The sequence below is a fragment of the Podarcis tiliguerta genome (assembly GCF_965153285.1).
Source record: "Podarcis tiliguerta genome assembly, chromosome: 8".
Taxonomy (NCBI): Eukaryota; Metazoa; Chordata; class Lepidosauria; order Squamata; family Lacertidae; genus Podarcis; species Podarcis tiliguerta.
The window spans coordinates 73,446,657-73,461,832 of record NC_139541.1 but is presented as its reverse complement, the minus strand read 5'-3'; the positions used below and the strand labels follow the sequence as shown (position 1 = coordinate 73,461,832).

Below are 15,176 nucleotides of genomic sequence, written 5' to 3'. Positions count from 1 at the left end.
GCATGTAAGCAGTATGTAAATCAATAAATAATAATAATAACAATAGTAATTATATTGCTCCCTTTGTTTATTTTATTGTATTACAATTTGAATTCTGTTATGCAGCACATAGTTAACCTGGGGAACTCTCTTCCACAGGAGGCAGTGATGATCACCAACTTGGATGGCTTTAAAAGAGAATTATACAAATTCTTGAAAGAGAAGGCTATCAATGGCTGCTAGCCATGATGGCTGTGCTCTGCCTCCCTGGTTGGAGACAGTAATGCTTCTGAAAATAATAATAATAATAATAATAATAATAATAATAATAATAATAATAATTTATTATTTATACCCCACCCATCTGGCTGGGTTTCCACAGCCACTCTGGGTGGCTTCCAACAAAATATTGAAATACGGTGGTCTGTTAAACATTAAAAGCTTCCCTAAACAGGGCTGCCTTCAGATGTCTTCTCAAAGTCTGGTAGTTGTTTCTCTCTTTGACATCTGGTGGGAGGGCGTTCCGCAGGGCGGGTGCCACTACCGAGAAGGCCCTCTGCCTGGTTCCCTGTAACTTGGCTTCTCGCAGCAAGAGAACCACCAGATGCTAGAGGGGAGAGTGCTCTTTTCCTTTGGTCCAGTTTCCAGGTCTGTCACAGGCATCTGGTTGGCTGCTGTGAGAACAGGATGCTGGACTAGGTGGGCCTGACCCAGCAGCCAAACTCTTCATAGAATCATAGAATCATAGAGTTGGAAGAGACCACAAGGGCCATCGAGTCCAACCCCCTGCCAAGCAGGAAACACCATCAGAGCACTCCTGACATATGGTTGTCAAGCCTCTGCTTAAAGACCTCCAAAGAAGGAGACTCCACCACACTCCTTGGCAGCAAATTCCACTGTTGAACAGCTCTTACTGTCAGGAAGTTCTTCCTAATGTTTAGGTGGAATCTTCTTTCTTGTAGTTTGGATCCATTGCTCCGTGTCCGCTTCTCTGGAGCAGCAGAAAACAACCTTTCTCCCTCCTCTATGTGACATCCTTTTATATATTTGAACATGGCTATCATATCACCCCTTAACCTCCTCTTCTTATGCTCGTTCATTGTTAAGTACGTATCTCTGCTTTGAAAGGTACTATCAATCAAGGTAGGTGATGCTCGGTCAGGTGGGCTAACTCCAAAAGAAAGCTGGTGATTATATCTGTAATGTTTCACTTAACGCCAGAATTTCATACCCAAAGTAACATCCCCATTCCGCACCAGAAATGCCATTTGCATATAGGAAGTGGGGAGAGATGTGTTGTACAAGGCAGTCAAGCTTCAAATGCAAATTCTGCTCAGCTCCCACCCACTAGCCTGAGAACATGAGGCTTCATTATAAGATTGCAAGAACAGCTCTGCCAAAAGTCCATCTAGCCATTTCCCCACAGTGACCAGATCAGATACTTACAGTAAGCTGGTGTGCTGTTCTTTTTGTCCCAGTGTCGCTGGTATAACTCCCTGCTGGTCTGCCGGGTAACTGTTGGCTTTCATGTAGTATACAAAGCAGCTCTAGACAGTCAACCTTTGCTCACATGCATTTCAAGCTTCCCTTTGCCTCCATAAGGACTAGAAACTTGCTTTGGCGAAAGCATAAAGCCAAGAACCTTAGGAAACTGAATTCTGTGCCCGATTTGGCTTCTTGTTCTTACATGGTGCAGTCACAGGGTACAGGCTGCTCTGAACGTGCCCCTTCCCCAAAAAAACCCACTTCCAAATTTAACCCTTGCTGTGCTTGCTGTCCTGCAGGATCCTAACCCAGCCGAAATCCGGGAGCAAAAACCAGCCACATTCGACCTGCGCAAACACCTGGAGGCATCGGGGCACAGCGTGGACACCTGCTCCCAGGTGCGGGTGACCAACAAGTCCTGCAAAGGCTACCTGGTCAAGATGGGTGGCAGGATCAAGACCTGGAAGAAGCGCTGGTTCACCTTTGACCGTCAGAAACGTGTCCTGGCTTACTATGCAGGTGAGAAGGAGAGTCCACGACCGACCACCATGTAAAAAATGCAAGGGAAGCAATGCTGGATCATGCCAGAAGCCCACCTAGATCAGCATCCTGTTCTCACAGTGACCTGATCCAACAGGCTGGTCCTGTGAGGTTGCTCCCACTTTTTATGGCTTGGGTGGGGTGGGGTGGAAGAAAGGCTTTCTCACCTGGGAGCAAAACTCCCAAACATGCATGCTGTTGCGAATCTAGCAGTTCGAAAGCATGTCAAAGTGCAAGTAGATAAATAGGTACCACCCCGGCGGGAAGGTAAACGGTGTTTCCGTGCGCTGCTCTGGTTTGCCAGAAGCGGCTTAGTCATGCTGGCCACATGACCCGGACAAACGCCGGCTCCCTCGGCCTATAGAGCGAGATGAGCGCGCAACCCCAGAGTCGTCTGTGACTGGACCTAACAATCGGGGGTCCCTTTACCTTTATTTCATTTGCATGCAGAGGTTTAAAAGACTCAATAAACACACAAGACACAACCAGCTGTACTTTTGAATGAATAAGGTATACTATTCATTGCATCAAATTGTAGATTTCAACGGAAGTCTCATAAAGTTCAACGAAAAAAGCAGAAGAGCTTTTGTTACAGTTCCAGAGAATCCTTTCACAGAGTCTAAGGCAAGGATTTCCGGAATATTAGCGTTGTTTCACCATCCATCAGTAGAACAGGCTCATTTGTAACCACTACTATGCTATAAGATCCACTATCCTGTAATATTGCCCTTCATGTGGATTATTGGACTCTATGAACTGGGGATTGCCGATCGTATGGTCGGCGGTTCGAATCCCCGCGGCGGGGTGAGCTCCTGTCGTTTGGTCCCAAGCTCCTGCCCACCTAGCAGTTCGAAAGCACTCTTAAGTGCAAGTAGATAAATAGGTACCGCTTTCTAGCGGGAAGGTAAACGGCTTTTCCGTGTGCTGCGCTGGTGCTGGCTCACCAGCTGCAGCTTCGTCACGCTGGCCACGTGACCCAGAAGTGTCTTCGGACGGCGCCGGCTCACGGCCTCTAGAGCGAGATGAGCATGCAACCCTAGAGTCGGACACGACTGGCCCGTACGGGCAGGGGTACCTTTACCTTTACCTTATGAACAGACAGGTGGAATAGACACTTATACCTGTATGGACCTTATGCATGAACAGACTAGAGAATGAACTGATCTTCTGCTTTTTTTTGTTGAACTATATGAGACTTCCGTTGAAATGAATAGTATACCTTATTTATTCAAAAGTACATCCGGTTACATCTTGTGTGCTTACTGAGTATGTTTCATGTAATCATAGGTTTGTTGTTGAGATTTAAAAGACTGGCACCTTTTAGAGGATGGGGTAATTTGGGGTTTTGATTACAGTAGGGTGAGCCTGCTTATCCCCCAATTAGCTACTTGGGGGGGGGGTGCTCATCTGTTATCGGAACCTGCTGCTTGTGATGGCTCTTGGCTCCCCCAGTTCTGAAAGCTATGTACTGTTGGAGTACAGTTGCTCTGCCTGCAGAAGGTCCTTGGTTGAGCTCCTCCCTGGCTTCTCCAGTCAAAGGGGTCTCAGGCAGCAGAAATAGGAAAGAGAGCTGTTGCCAGCCAGTGCAAGCAAGTTTAAGACTCAATGGGTAGACTTGGAGCCAAACTGCATGTGGCGTTAATCATACGAGCAGCCTTTTCTTCTTTCAGAAATTGACAGTGCATGGCTCCAATCTGGATCAGGACCTTGGGGTGGGCTTTATCCCTTTGACTCTGCCACAGCACTGATCCAGATCCTGCGCAATTTGTGTTGCAGGGTGGGGTGGGGTGGCAGAAGCATCCATTTATTGCAACAAAGCGCCTTCCTTTGATCTCGAAAGTCTGTCCACAGCATTAATCTCCCCGTGCCGATTGAAGCTCAAACCGCTGGTATGTGTAGAACATACAAATCAAGTCTGTTTGCATATTTCTTATTTGGATGTGAGAATTTGCATATAAGTATAAAAAATGAAAATCATCATCATCATCCATGGGGAAAGCAAGTTGCATGAAATCTACTGGAAAGCATATTCATCTCTCTCTCAGGCTCTTAAATTTCACCAGGCTTCCTCTCTTAAGCCATAGCCATTCACTTGTTTCACATCCATAAGGACTAGAAACTCTCTTTAAAATAAAAAAATAAAAATGAAGACATTAAAGTTTCGCAGTCTGCAACCCAGTACTATTTTCCCTAAGGAATTGCAGCTGGCACCCAGTCCTGGAATGTCTGATATTCCCTTAGAGAATGCCTCTATGCTTGTGTTGTGGAGGGGTCAATGTGATACGCCTGAGAAATTCATGCCTATCCTCTGTTTGGTATTTCCCCTGCCGCTCTCAGCTTCTTAATGTGCCCCTCTGCTTCTTTATCGTTGCAGACAAAGAGGAGACCAAGCTTAAAGGCGTCATTTACTTCCAGGCCATCGAAGAAGTGTACTATGACCACCTCCGCAGTGCTTTCAAGGTACCCAAAAGCACAGACCCCCCCCCCCTTAAAACTCTCTTTGCCGTGAAATCCCCTGATGCAGAGTATAGTTGGAACTAGCTGCCATAGGAATCAGCAATAACCACCAGCTTCGGTGGCTTTAAAAGGGGATTGGACAAATTCGTGGAAGAGAGGGCAATTTATGGCCTTACTAGCCATTTGGAGGCAGTAACACTTCTGGAAACAGGAGGAGGGGAGAGTGTTTTTTGGGCTTGGGGGAATCAGGCTGGCCCTTGTGAGAACAGGACTCTGGACCACGTGGGCTATAGGTTCTTATGTTACTAAGTTCCATCATGGGCAAAATTCTGGGGCTCATATGCCAGCATTGGGCAGGACCAGGTGGGCAAAAGTGGGTGGAGCCGTGGATGTGAACCTTAACCTTCGCATACCGTAGCTGGTGGCATCTCTCCATCTGGGCAAACAACAGCCAAATATCAGAGACACCATTCAAGGACACCATTCCAGCCAAACAAAAGCACATCAGGAAGCCACGGAGCAGGGGTCATCGAGGAGTGTAGATCTGGGGGTGAAGGGTTTGTAAACTGGGAAGAGTTGTCCTTTGCCACCCTAGGTTCCTTTGGGCAGGATAATAAACGAATAACCAAAATGGACACATTCCAGCTAAGCAAAAACCACCTGAGGACAGTGTGAAGCAGGGCAAATGGGGGTGAGGTGACCTAGGGAGAATCCCGGGGTGAAATAAGAGAGGCTAGGTGAGCCACTTTCAGTTCTCTGCCCCTTATCTACCCCAGTGTAATCTGGAGTAGGCTAAATTTATCATTATGGGGAAGGATAGCTACAGTAAAGATGACTGTGCTACCGAAAATGTTGTTTCTTTTTCAAACAATCCCAGCCATAAGTGGACTAAATTGCTTTAAAGAATGGCAGAAAGATTTGGCAAGATTTATATGGCAGGGCCAAAAACCAAGGATAATAACGGATAATGGAAATAAAAGAAAGAGGAGGATTTGCACTACCAGACCTCAAATTGTATTATGAGACAGCATGCCTAGTATGGCTTAAAGAGTGGATGATATTAACAAATGCAAATATAGTAGATCCATTTTTTTTCATGGAGTCTACAGAAATTGGGTTTGTGCAATGCATCTGCTCTAACCACTGAGATGTGGTTGCTTTGCAAAGCTGCTCTGCTGTAATTGAGCCTAGCGCTACCCCACAAAATGGCAATGAGGATAAAATGAAAGTGGGGGTAGGGAGGTGTTGAAAGAGCACCACGTGCCCTGCCATGAGGTCCTTGGAGGAGGAAGGGTTGGATTTCGAAAAAGCACCTCATTAGAAAGTTTTGTGTTTCCATTGTTCTTTCGACTCTCCTCTCCGCCAGAGCCCCAGCCCCAAGATGACCTTCTGCGTCAAGACTTACGACCGCCTTTTCTGCATGGTGGCGCCCAGCCCAGAGGCGATGCGTATCTGGATGGATGCTATTGTCACAGCGGCAGAGGAGAACGTTCGCTACTGATGGGCCTCACTTGCTGTGGACACGTGGCTCCCCCTTCTTGACTATGGGGCCTGGCACTTCTCTCCAAGGAGGACTCCTCTGCTGTAAAATATGGCTCCTCCCCAGGACAGAGACTGATAGCAAGACAGGAGAGGCCAAGTGTTTTCATGTTCGGTCAGAAGGCTGTGCGGCCTGCCTGATCTTTGGAACAACAGGGTGGAATCCAAGTACCTTATAACAGGGTAATCAGTCAATAAGAATGGTTGGCTGTGCCTGTTTTGGTCATACAAATTGCCTGAATACTGTTGTTTGTTTTTTAATGGACCAGCTCAAAAGAGAGTTCTGAGTATCCCCTCTATCAGAAAAGACTTAGGACAATGTCTTGGCAGATGGAAACTCTTCTATAAATAAAAGTGACTTCCATTCCGAAGGATAAAAACCAACTTCTCTGGAACTTGTAGCTCCTGCCGAACAAAGCGAATCATCTGGACTTCATGTGGATTTTATGAGTTGGCTGGACGTTCCATGAGTCACAAGTAGACTCCTGCTGGTTTTGTAGAAGTCATGGCTTGCACTAGCCCCAACCAGCTGAGATTTGGTCCTGGTTGTAACCCTTAGGAGTACATCTTATTTCCATCATTGCTACTTGTTTAGACTCGCTCAACCATGTGGCTTTCCCACCCCTCCCCAGTAGTGTTTTTGTCACACTACGTTCACGTGGGTTTGACTGGATTGTGGAAGAGGTTCTTAATATGTGTGCTTGGGGGGTAAAACTCTGCTGCACCCCCTCTGCAGAAAAGCAAGGCATCTTGCCCACGCTGTATAGACCTCCTAGTATTTATTGTGTGCTTCGGTCTTTCTTTCTTTTGTTGGCATACCTGGGACACTGCTTAAAGGGGCAACCATGTATAAAACTGTGGGCTATTTATTGTGTCAACCTTTAAAGTGGAAACAGATCTGAATGTCACTCAAGTTATTCCCTCCTGCAATAAGAAGGTTTCACTCGTGATAATTAAGTTGCCCAGCCTCCCTCTCCCTGCAAACTTCTCTGTGTCGAATCCTGCTCTTCTCCTGCATCTGCCTGGAAGTACACCAGGCACTAGCTAGAGCCTATTTTGGTACCCCCTAGGCGCTGTGGGTTAGAAGGTTGGCAGTTTGAATCCCCGCGACAGGGTGAGCTCCCATTGCTCGGTCCCTGCTCCTGCCAACCTAGCAGTTCGAAAGCACATCAAAGTGCAAGTAGATAAATAGGTACCGCTCCGGCGAGAAGGTAAAACAGCGTTTCCGTGCGCTGCTCTGGTTTGCCATAAGCAGCTTAGTCATGCTGGTCACATGACGCCGGCTCTCTCAGCCAATAAAGCGAGATGAGCGCCGCAACCCCAGAGTCGGTCACGACTGGACCTAATGGTCAGGGGTCCCTTTACCTTTACTTTATATGGAATAGCCAGCTGTTCCCATGACTACGTATCTGCCGTGCACAAGTGAATTATGAGACACCTGCCCAGGCCCACTCCCCAACAGTGGGCTGCTAGTTTTGCTCCTCTTCAGTCTTTTCTGGTGCCTGGTCAGCTGCTTTCTTCAAGCACAGTGACAAGGAGAAGGAGCAGCAGCAGCTGAGGAAGGAGCGTAGCTCAGTGGTAGAGCATCAACTTTGCATGTACAAGGTCCAAACTCCAGGTAGGAGTGGGAGAAACACCTTCCTAAGTGTTGGAGTGGCAGTAGTACTGAGCTGGATGGACCAACGGCCTCATTCAGTATTTATTTATTTCATAAAAGTAGTACACCTCTTGAAAAAAAGCCTCAAAGCATTCCTGTGAGTGTCTCTGCCTCCCATGTCTCCTCTCATACCTGTCAATTGCCAGATGTCTGAGTGATGCCTTTTTCCTGCCCATGCGGATGATGCTGCAGCTTGTGAAACGCCACACATGTCACTGTGCAAGCCTCAGCAATCAGCTGATTGTCACTGTTTGCAAGGGCCACAGATGGCATGTTGCAAGCACTGACAAACAGCTGATTGTTGGCCCTTGCATAGCACTGCACAGAGGGCCTGCAAACCCCCTTTGGCTCAGTCACATCTTTAACTGACCCCAAACAGCCTCGTTTATAGGCAATTTGCTTTTGCTCAACAGACTTTGCCCCTTCTCCTTCCTGCCCTCTCTTCGATCACAACTCCCTTCATCCCCCAATATGAGCCAGCAAAAGAGCTTCCTTCAACATTCTGAAAGATGGGGGAGGTGAAAATTGTCTTTTCCCTGAACTGTCGAAGAATTTCCGTCCACCTCTGAAGAATATTCAGTGAAATGCATATACCTAGCACATACAATGTCACGACCTACATATAGTGCCGAGAAATGGGGAAGGTTTAGTCCAGGCACAGGCAAATTTGGCCCTCCAGATGCTTTTGGCTTACAACTCCCATGATCCCTAGCTAGCAGGACCAGTGGTCAGGGATGATGGGAATTGTAGTCCGAAAACATCTGGAGGGCAAAGTTTGCCTATGCCTGGTTTAGTCATAGGCCGCATTCACACCAAGTTAAAGCACTATGATACCACTTTAAGCAGTTATGAACTCCCCAAAGCATTATGGGAGCTGTAGTTTGTTAAGGTCCCCAAGTCTCTTCTCACAGAACTTCGATCCCCAGAGTTCCCTGTGAAGTGGGATTGAATGTTAAGCCGTGCTTGAGAATTGGTAGTTCTGAGAGGGGACTAGGTTCCTCCTAGCAACTCTCAGCACCCTTAACAATTTCCAGCTCCCATAATTCTTTGGGGGAAGCCATGACTGTTTAAGGTGGTATCATCTGGCTTGGTGTGAAGGTGGCCCTGGTCACTCGACTAGTTTTTTCTCTCCAGTAGCCCATTGCTGTGGGACTTGAACCCAGGCCTGTCCAATGAAGCTGAATGTTGGGAGATTCAGGACAGACTAAAGGAAGCTTCTTCATATATACCGCATAGTTAAAATACGGAATTTTCTGACGCAAGGTGTGGTGGGTACCCAGCCACCAGCTGGGTAGCTTCAGTAGGCGATTAAGACTTGTCAGATAGGTTTCTAGACATGGTGGTTATATTGCAGCCAGGTTATACTGCCTATATATCACTGTGAAACAATGGTGTACTAGGGCTACCGCCCTTGCATCCTTGTATGCTTTCCTTAATAGGCATCCGGATGGCCACTGTGAGAACAAAATGCTGGATTAGATGTGACCCAGCAGCACTCCTTGAGACAGCAACACCTACAACAAAACAGCTCAGAAACAGAGCCTGCATGATTAAGACTGCCAGTCTCCTATTTGGGCTGGGGAAGCTGGATGAATAACTTGTTTTGTGCGCTAGGAAACCTTGAGCAAAGCCGTTGCTTAATCCTCGGGAGAGGTGTGTCTCTTTTGAGCAACTTCTACAATCCCAGGATTAGGAAGCCTGTTTGATGACTGTATTTAATAAATTTTTGCACCATCACAGGTACATTTTTAAAATCACCCAATCACCCCCCCCCCCTTGAAGCAACTGTGCTTTACACCTCCTTAGCAACACGGCATGGAGGAGAGGAGAGGAGCAAGGTGCTGTTCAAAAAATCCAGATGCCAGCAGAAGTCCTAAGCATCCTTCAGGGGTAGGTAGACACCGCTCTACTTCAGACTGCAGCTTCAGAGCACACGTGCTTTGTGGGAACCATGAAGCGTCTGGTTTCCGTCAGTGCTTCAGTCAACCAGAGCAGGTCTTCCAACTTTTTGATTCTGCAGGGCTGTTGTTGCAGGCATCTATTGCAAAAACACCTTAAGTCTCCAATGCTGACTCACCTAAACCCAGGAAGCCCTGGTTCCCTGGATAGTCTCACTGCTCAGGGAAGGGGGGGGGGAGTCTGCAATATCATGCAAACATTCTCCCCAGGTTTTTAAGGGTCTTGGTTTTCCAGCTTTGCTAAGCTGAACTTCGGAAACTTTTCCTCAGTCCATTTCCAGAGCCTGGTTCTCAAAAGCAGAGCTCTGTTTGTCCCTCAAGTGACTCTACGTTTGCTTTCAGACCCAATGATACGGCAAAAGACCACAAACAACCACACACACAAGTTATGTTCAGAGACCTGAGACCGTAAGAATCAGCATTCAGACTAAGCTTAGTAGGTATATGGATTTATTCTAGAGTTCCTTCCTTGCCCCAGGGTGCACTCTCATTCTTCTTTCCAGAACTGCCCTTTCCCTGTCAGTCTAGTATAAATCCTGGGGTGGACTTATCTGTGCTTAGTCCAGGGCATTATGAAAAACCTGACCTGGATAAAGAAATGGATCTGCCATGAACCTCACACCTGCTATCCCCAGTTGAAAATGTTCAGAAAACATCACTGTGTACCACAAGGTTAAATTTCATTCTACTCCGCAATTTGGGGGCAGAAACGGGCAGTCCAAAATTTGATTTGGTAAGGAATGTGATGGATTAATACTGTTTCAGCAAATGATGACTCATGGACCTCACAAGCCAACAAGTCTCCAGAACCTTGAATTTGCTCACAGCACTCTATCAACCGGCTCAGCGACAGATGAAGCAGCTTCCTTCTGGTATCTGCTAGGCCTTCTGAAGGAGTAACCGCTCTCTTCGAGCAAAGTTCTCCTGAAAGCCCCAACCAAGTTGAAACGGCTGAGCTTCCTGCGGAAGTCCAGGCCCAGGAAGAAGTAAAGGATGGGGTTGGCACAGCTGTTGAGGTAGGCCAGAGAGGACGTAAGGGGAAGGCCAATGGACATCCCTTGACCCTTCACTCCCACCAGCTTGAGGATGAGGAATATGTGGTACGGTGCCCAGCAGAGAAAGAAGGTGACCACAATAGCCAAGATGACCTTGAAGGGTTTGTTGGAGCGAAAGGTGGTCTGTCGCTTCCTCAGTTTCACAGTGATGATCCCGTAGCAGACCACAATGATGGCAAAGGGAGCCAGGAACCCACAGATCAATCTCAGAAGATACAAGGCCCACTTCACTGAAACCTGGTCCCCCAGGGCAAGGGAACACTTGGTGCTACCTTTCTCTGCTACCACCCTTCGGTAAAGATAGAAGGGGAGGCTTGCGGCAGTAGCCACAAACCAGGCCCCAGCAGCAGCCAGCCACGCCATGCGGGGCCCCCGGTGGTTTTTGAACCACACCGGGTAGGACACGGAAACTGCTCGGTCCAAGCTGATAGCAGCCAGGAGGAAGACGCTGCAGAACATGTTGAGGTACTTGATGAAGCTGTTGGCTTGGCACAGGAAGCTCCCAAAGGGCCACCCCTCGTAGAAGGCGTTCTTCAGCAGTGGCACTATCCGGCTGACCGAGAACAGAAAGTCGGCCAGGGCTAGGTGAAAGAACCAAACACAATTGACAGCACGTAAGACCTTGCGCGCTGTGATCCAGATCACGGTCCCGTTGCCGAGGGAGCCAAGCAGGAAAACCACACTGTAGAAGAAGATCTGGATAGCGTCCATTATTTTGCTCTCTTCGCTTCTAGCTTTGGAAGGCAGCTGCAAGGAGACACTGGTAGGCCACAGGGCAGTGGCGTTGACGTCCATGATGGAACCTTCGAAAAGAGAGAGAAATGGGAAGTCGGGTGTTCCTGAGGCAGGTATGTGAACCTCGAAAGGAGAGGACTTGTGCCCCAGCAACATCTGCAGGGCCACAGATTAGCTGCCCCTGCTGTAGGTAACTTGAGAAAGAGACTTTTTAAAAAAATATTTTTATTATTATTATTAAAAATGATAAAAAAGAAGAGAGAAGCAGAAAGAAAGAAAAAATTATCCTTGCGAACGAATGCTGAGTGAACTCTTCACGGATTCAAGCCTGCCTGTCAAGCTATGAAAGCCAATCAAAATGCAGCCCACGCCTCAGATTCATTTCTCCAAATCCCCCCCCCCCACTTGCCAATTCCTCAACCCCTCTCTGCATTAGGTAGGAACTTTGAGGAGCAGGAACAAATCACGGCAAGAAGCAGGAAGGTCTCCCCTCCCCTGCCCACAGCCCTCCATCATCTGAAGGGCTTCTGCATTTCCCAGGGACTGCATGCAGTAATAATAATAATAATAATAATAATAATAATAATTTTTATTTATACCCTGCCCTTCCCAGTTCAGAAAACCGGGCTCAGGGTGGCTAACAACAAATTTAAAACACTTAATTAATGCAACAAAAAACAGCATAAAATACAGTATAAAACGTGAATAACAATAAATTCAGAATTCAAAAATCAATTTAGGGGGAAAATCCATCCAATAAACATTAGATGATCACCAGGGCTAGCTGGCTAAATTAGTCCTATTTGGGGGAGAATTAGAGACCAGGGGAGAATTAGCTGTGTGATCTAGAGCGGGTAATTTCTGTACACATTACTTGGCTGAAAAACTGCATTGCAAAATTCATATAAGTGCATATCTAGAAGGAGAGCTGCATTTTGTTTTTCGTATTGTTTCACAATGTGCAAATTTGATACAATTTGCCTGTAAATGTGAACTGAATTTACGTCCTCACCCAGAAAACCAATCCAGCTCACATTTCAAGATGAGCCTACCTAATCTGCATTTTCATAAACAACATACAAACCCAAACACTACCATCCTTTGAAATTTATCTGAATTTTGCAATGCAGTTTTTCAGGCAAGTAATGCATACAGAAATGCATATGCTAGGATAAGGGTGTGTGTGCAAATGCAGAGATTAGTGAACACCAAATACCAAAATCCATTACAGTAGGCAAAATGACTTTGTTGGGGGGGGGGGAAGTGTCTATTGAGAGAAATTCACACTAAAACGCTGTTGGATTTTTACAAGTTTTTGGTTTTAATCACATACTGATGTGGAAATGCGGAGAACTGGTGATAACAGAGGGAAATGACTGGGAGGGAGGGGCCTCAGGAAGAAAAGTGGAGGAAAAAATCTGCCACCTGAAGTGGCTGTCTCACCTTGCCAAATGGTATCTTTCTTTTCCCAGAAAAAGGGAGTGCCTCTGTTATTAGAACAGTGGGAAATATCCATCTGCTTTGATTGACTTAGGCTGCGTACACATCATACATTTACAGTACATTTAAAACACCTCCTTAATAGCCCTGGAAGCTGTAGTTTAACCCTGACAGAACTAGAATTCTCAGCACCATTTAAACACTACAATTCCCAGGATTCTTTGGTGGTGCGGTGCTTTAAATATATGGTGTTCATTCAGCCTATGGCTCCCCACTGTCGCTGGCACAGAACCTTCCCAGCTCTGCCATATGAGGTTGTTTTTAATTGGGAATGGCAGGATTGGAACCCCGGACCTTGTTGCTGCCTCCACTCAGCTGAGCTTTCTCTACACGAAAGTATGAACCACATACAGGGAAAGTGAGAGGCACACGCTCCCTCCTAAGCATGCCACTGAGGCCACACACCTAAATCACATTGGGATGCCATTATGACACACATTGCGATGCAAACCACAATGCAGACAGAGCACAATGTTGGTGGCCACAGACCACAACAGAGGTGCAATCTATGCAGGGAAGAAATAATCTTGCCAGATGGATGATAAAAACACATTTACCTTGCTTCAAAAGACCAAAGCAACTGGAACAGCCACAGAGACGAGAAAGACCATTGTGATGTGTTTTCCCTCGCACTAGCTTCCATCTGATTTGAAAATGTAAGCTCTAGCAGGACAATGCCCAAGGAGATGAAGCATCTTGGACCCAACCCTTACCTGTCAGAGGTTGCAGGACTCTGGTCTTCTATGGTCCTTCGTTGGTGTCCTTGTGCATGAAACTGAAGACTTCTTGGTTGCTGCTTGTCTTCCTCGCCGGGCTAAGACCTTGGTCTCTGGCCAAGACAAAGATTAGCTCCTGATGAAAAGGGGAACTCGGTGATATGTTTACTTCATTTTGCGTGGAAGAGGGGGGAACACAGAGGCTGGTGTATGTTTGGGAAGCTCTGCTTGTAGACCGAGATAACAGCGGCCAATTGAGGCACCAGGAAAGGCAGGAAGCCCTCTAATGAAGAGTTCTGTGGAAGCAAGGCGAGGCATCCATAAAAAGAAAGAAAAAATCCAATTGCTCTCCTAAAGCTGCAGGGTGTAATGATTCATGGGAGTCAGAGATTTCACCCGATGCTTGTCTTGAAGAGGAATTCTTTCTCTCAGGAGTGAGCTGTTCCTTTTGTAGTAGAGAGCCGGTTTGCAGAGTCGACAGTGGGCAGGGCTGGATGTGCACTCTTTGCAAAAGTTCAGCCAAGTTCTGCTATGAGAAACAGCTAAATTCTGCAACCTGATTTAGTCCGTATTTTTTTTCTTCTGCAACAAGGAAAAGCTGGATTCTGCAACTTGAATGAAAGCACATTTGCCTGATTTATTCTGTAATTGGTTTTTTAAAAAAAACATTTTTGCAAAATTCCCCCAGCTGCTCTTAGTTATGGGGCTGGGAAAGGTCCGATATCACACATACAGAGACAATTCTTGCACGTTTCATTTTAGCTCACCCCTCCCCGTAAGCACCCACCCACATAGCAAATGCTGCTGAATGTGTCTGCATTGCACATATCCTGTAAGGAAACTCCTGAGTTGCAGTGGGGTTGGACTAGATGACCCTTGGGGTTCCTTCCAACTCTACAATTCTATGACAATCAGGCCTCCAAGGAGGCAAAGCTGTCTGAAAGAAATAGTACAAACCCCCTCTGCACTATACACTAAAAACAGCATCATTCTAAAAAGTCCTAGCTTCCCTCAAAGAATTCTGGGTCCTGGGGTTTCTTACGGGTGCTGACAGATGTTAGGAGACCTGATTCCCCTCACAGAGCTACAGTTCTCAGAACAGTTTAACAGTTCCCTGGCAAACGTTGGGGGTTGCAGCTTTCTGAATAGGAGCTTCCTAGCAACTCTCAACACCAGTATATCTGAAGGAGCGTCTCTCCCCCCCCGCCAATCGTTCAGCCTGGACACTGAGGTCCAGCTCCGAGGGCCTTCTGGCAGTTCCCTCCCTGCAAGAAGTGAAGCTACAGGGAACCAGGCAGAGGGCCTTCTCAGTGGTGGTGCCCGCCCTGTGGAACGCCCTCCCATCAGATGTCAAGGAAATAAACAACTATCTGACTTTTAGAAGGCATCTGAAGGCAGCTCTGTTTAGGGAAGTTTTTAATGTTTGATGTTTTATTGTGACTTTAATATTCTGTCCAGGGCTGCCCAATGTGGCTGGGGAGGCCCAGCGAGATGGGTGGGGTATAAGTAAATAATAATAATAATTAATAATAATAATAATAATACCACTAATTAT

The 15,176-nt window shown here is 46.7% G+C and overlaps 2 protein-coding genes across 9 annotated transcripts in view; one reads left to right on the top strand and one right to left on the bottom strand.

The window, feature by feature from the left end:
• Positions 1-6,903, top strand: part of PHLDB3 (pleckstrin homology like domain family B member 3) — a 38,100-nt gene extending 31,197 nt beyond the window's left edge. For all 8 annotated transcript variants that reach the window (XM_083455248.1, XM_083455250.1, XM_083455246.1 and 5 more), the window contains 3 exons: positions 1,764-1,983; positions 4,379-4,464; positions 5,828-6,903. In XM_083455248.1, the coding sequence (XP_083311374.1) occupies positions 1,764-1,983; positions 4,379-4,464; positions 5,828-5,962 (441 nt within the window). In that variant the 3' untranslated portion in view covers positions 5,963-6,903. The remainder of the gene's footprint in view (positions 1-1,763; positions 1,984-4,378; positions 4,465-5,827) is intronic.
• A 3,145-nt stretch (positions 6,904-10,048) lies between these two features.
• On the bottom strand, positions 10,049-14,193 carry LOC310684540 (chemerin-like receptor 1). The gene is made up of 2 exons (XM_083455857.1): positions 13,619-14,193; positions 10,049-11,473 (listed from the first exon to the last, which is right to left on the bottom strand). The coding sequence occupies exon 2, from the start codon at positions 11,463-11,465 to the stop codon at positions 10,437-10,439; it is 1,029 nt and encodes a 342-aa protein (XP_083311983.1). The 5' UTR covers positions 11,466-11,473; positions 13,619-14,193; the 3' UTR covers positions 10,049-10,436.
• Positions 14,194-15,176: the final 983 nt, after the last annotated feature.

Bases quoted from the DNA above. Each gene is read 5' to 3' on its own strand.
- LOC310684540 (XM_083455857.1), bottom strand. From the start codon at position 11,465: ATGGACGTCAACGCCACTGCCCTGTGGCCTACCAGTGTCTCCTTGCAG.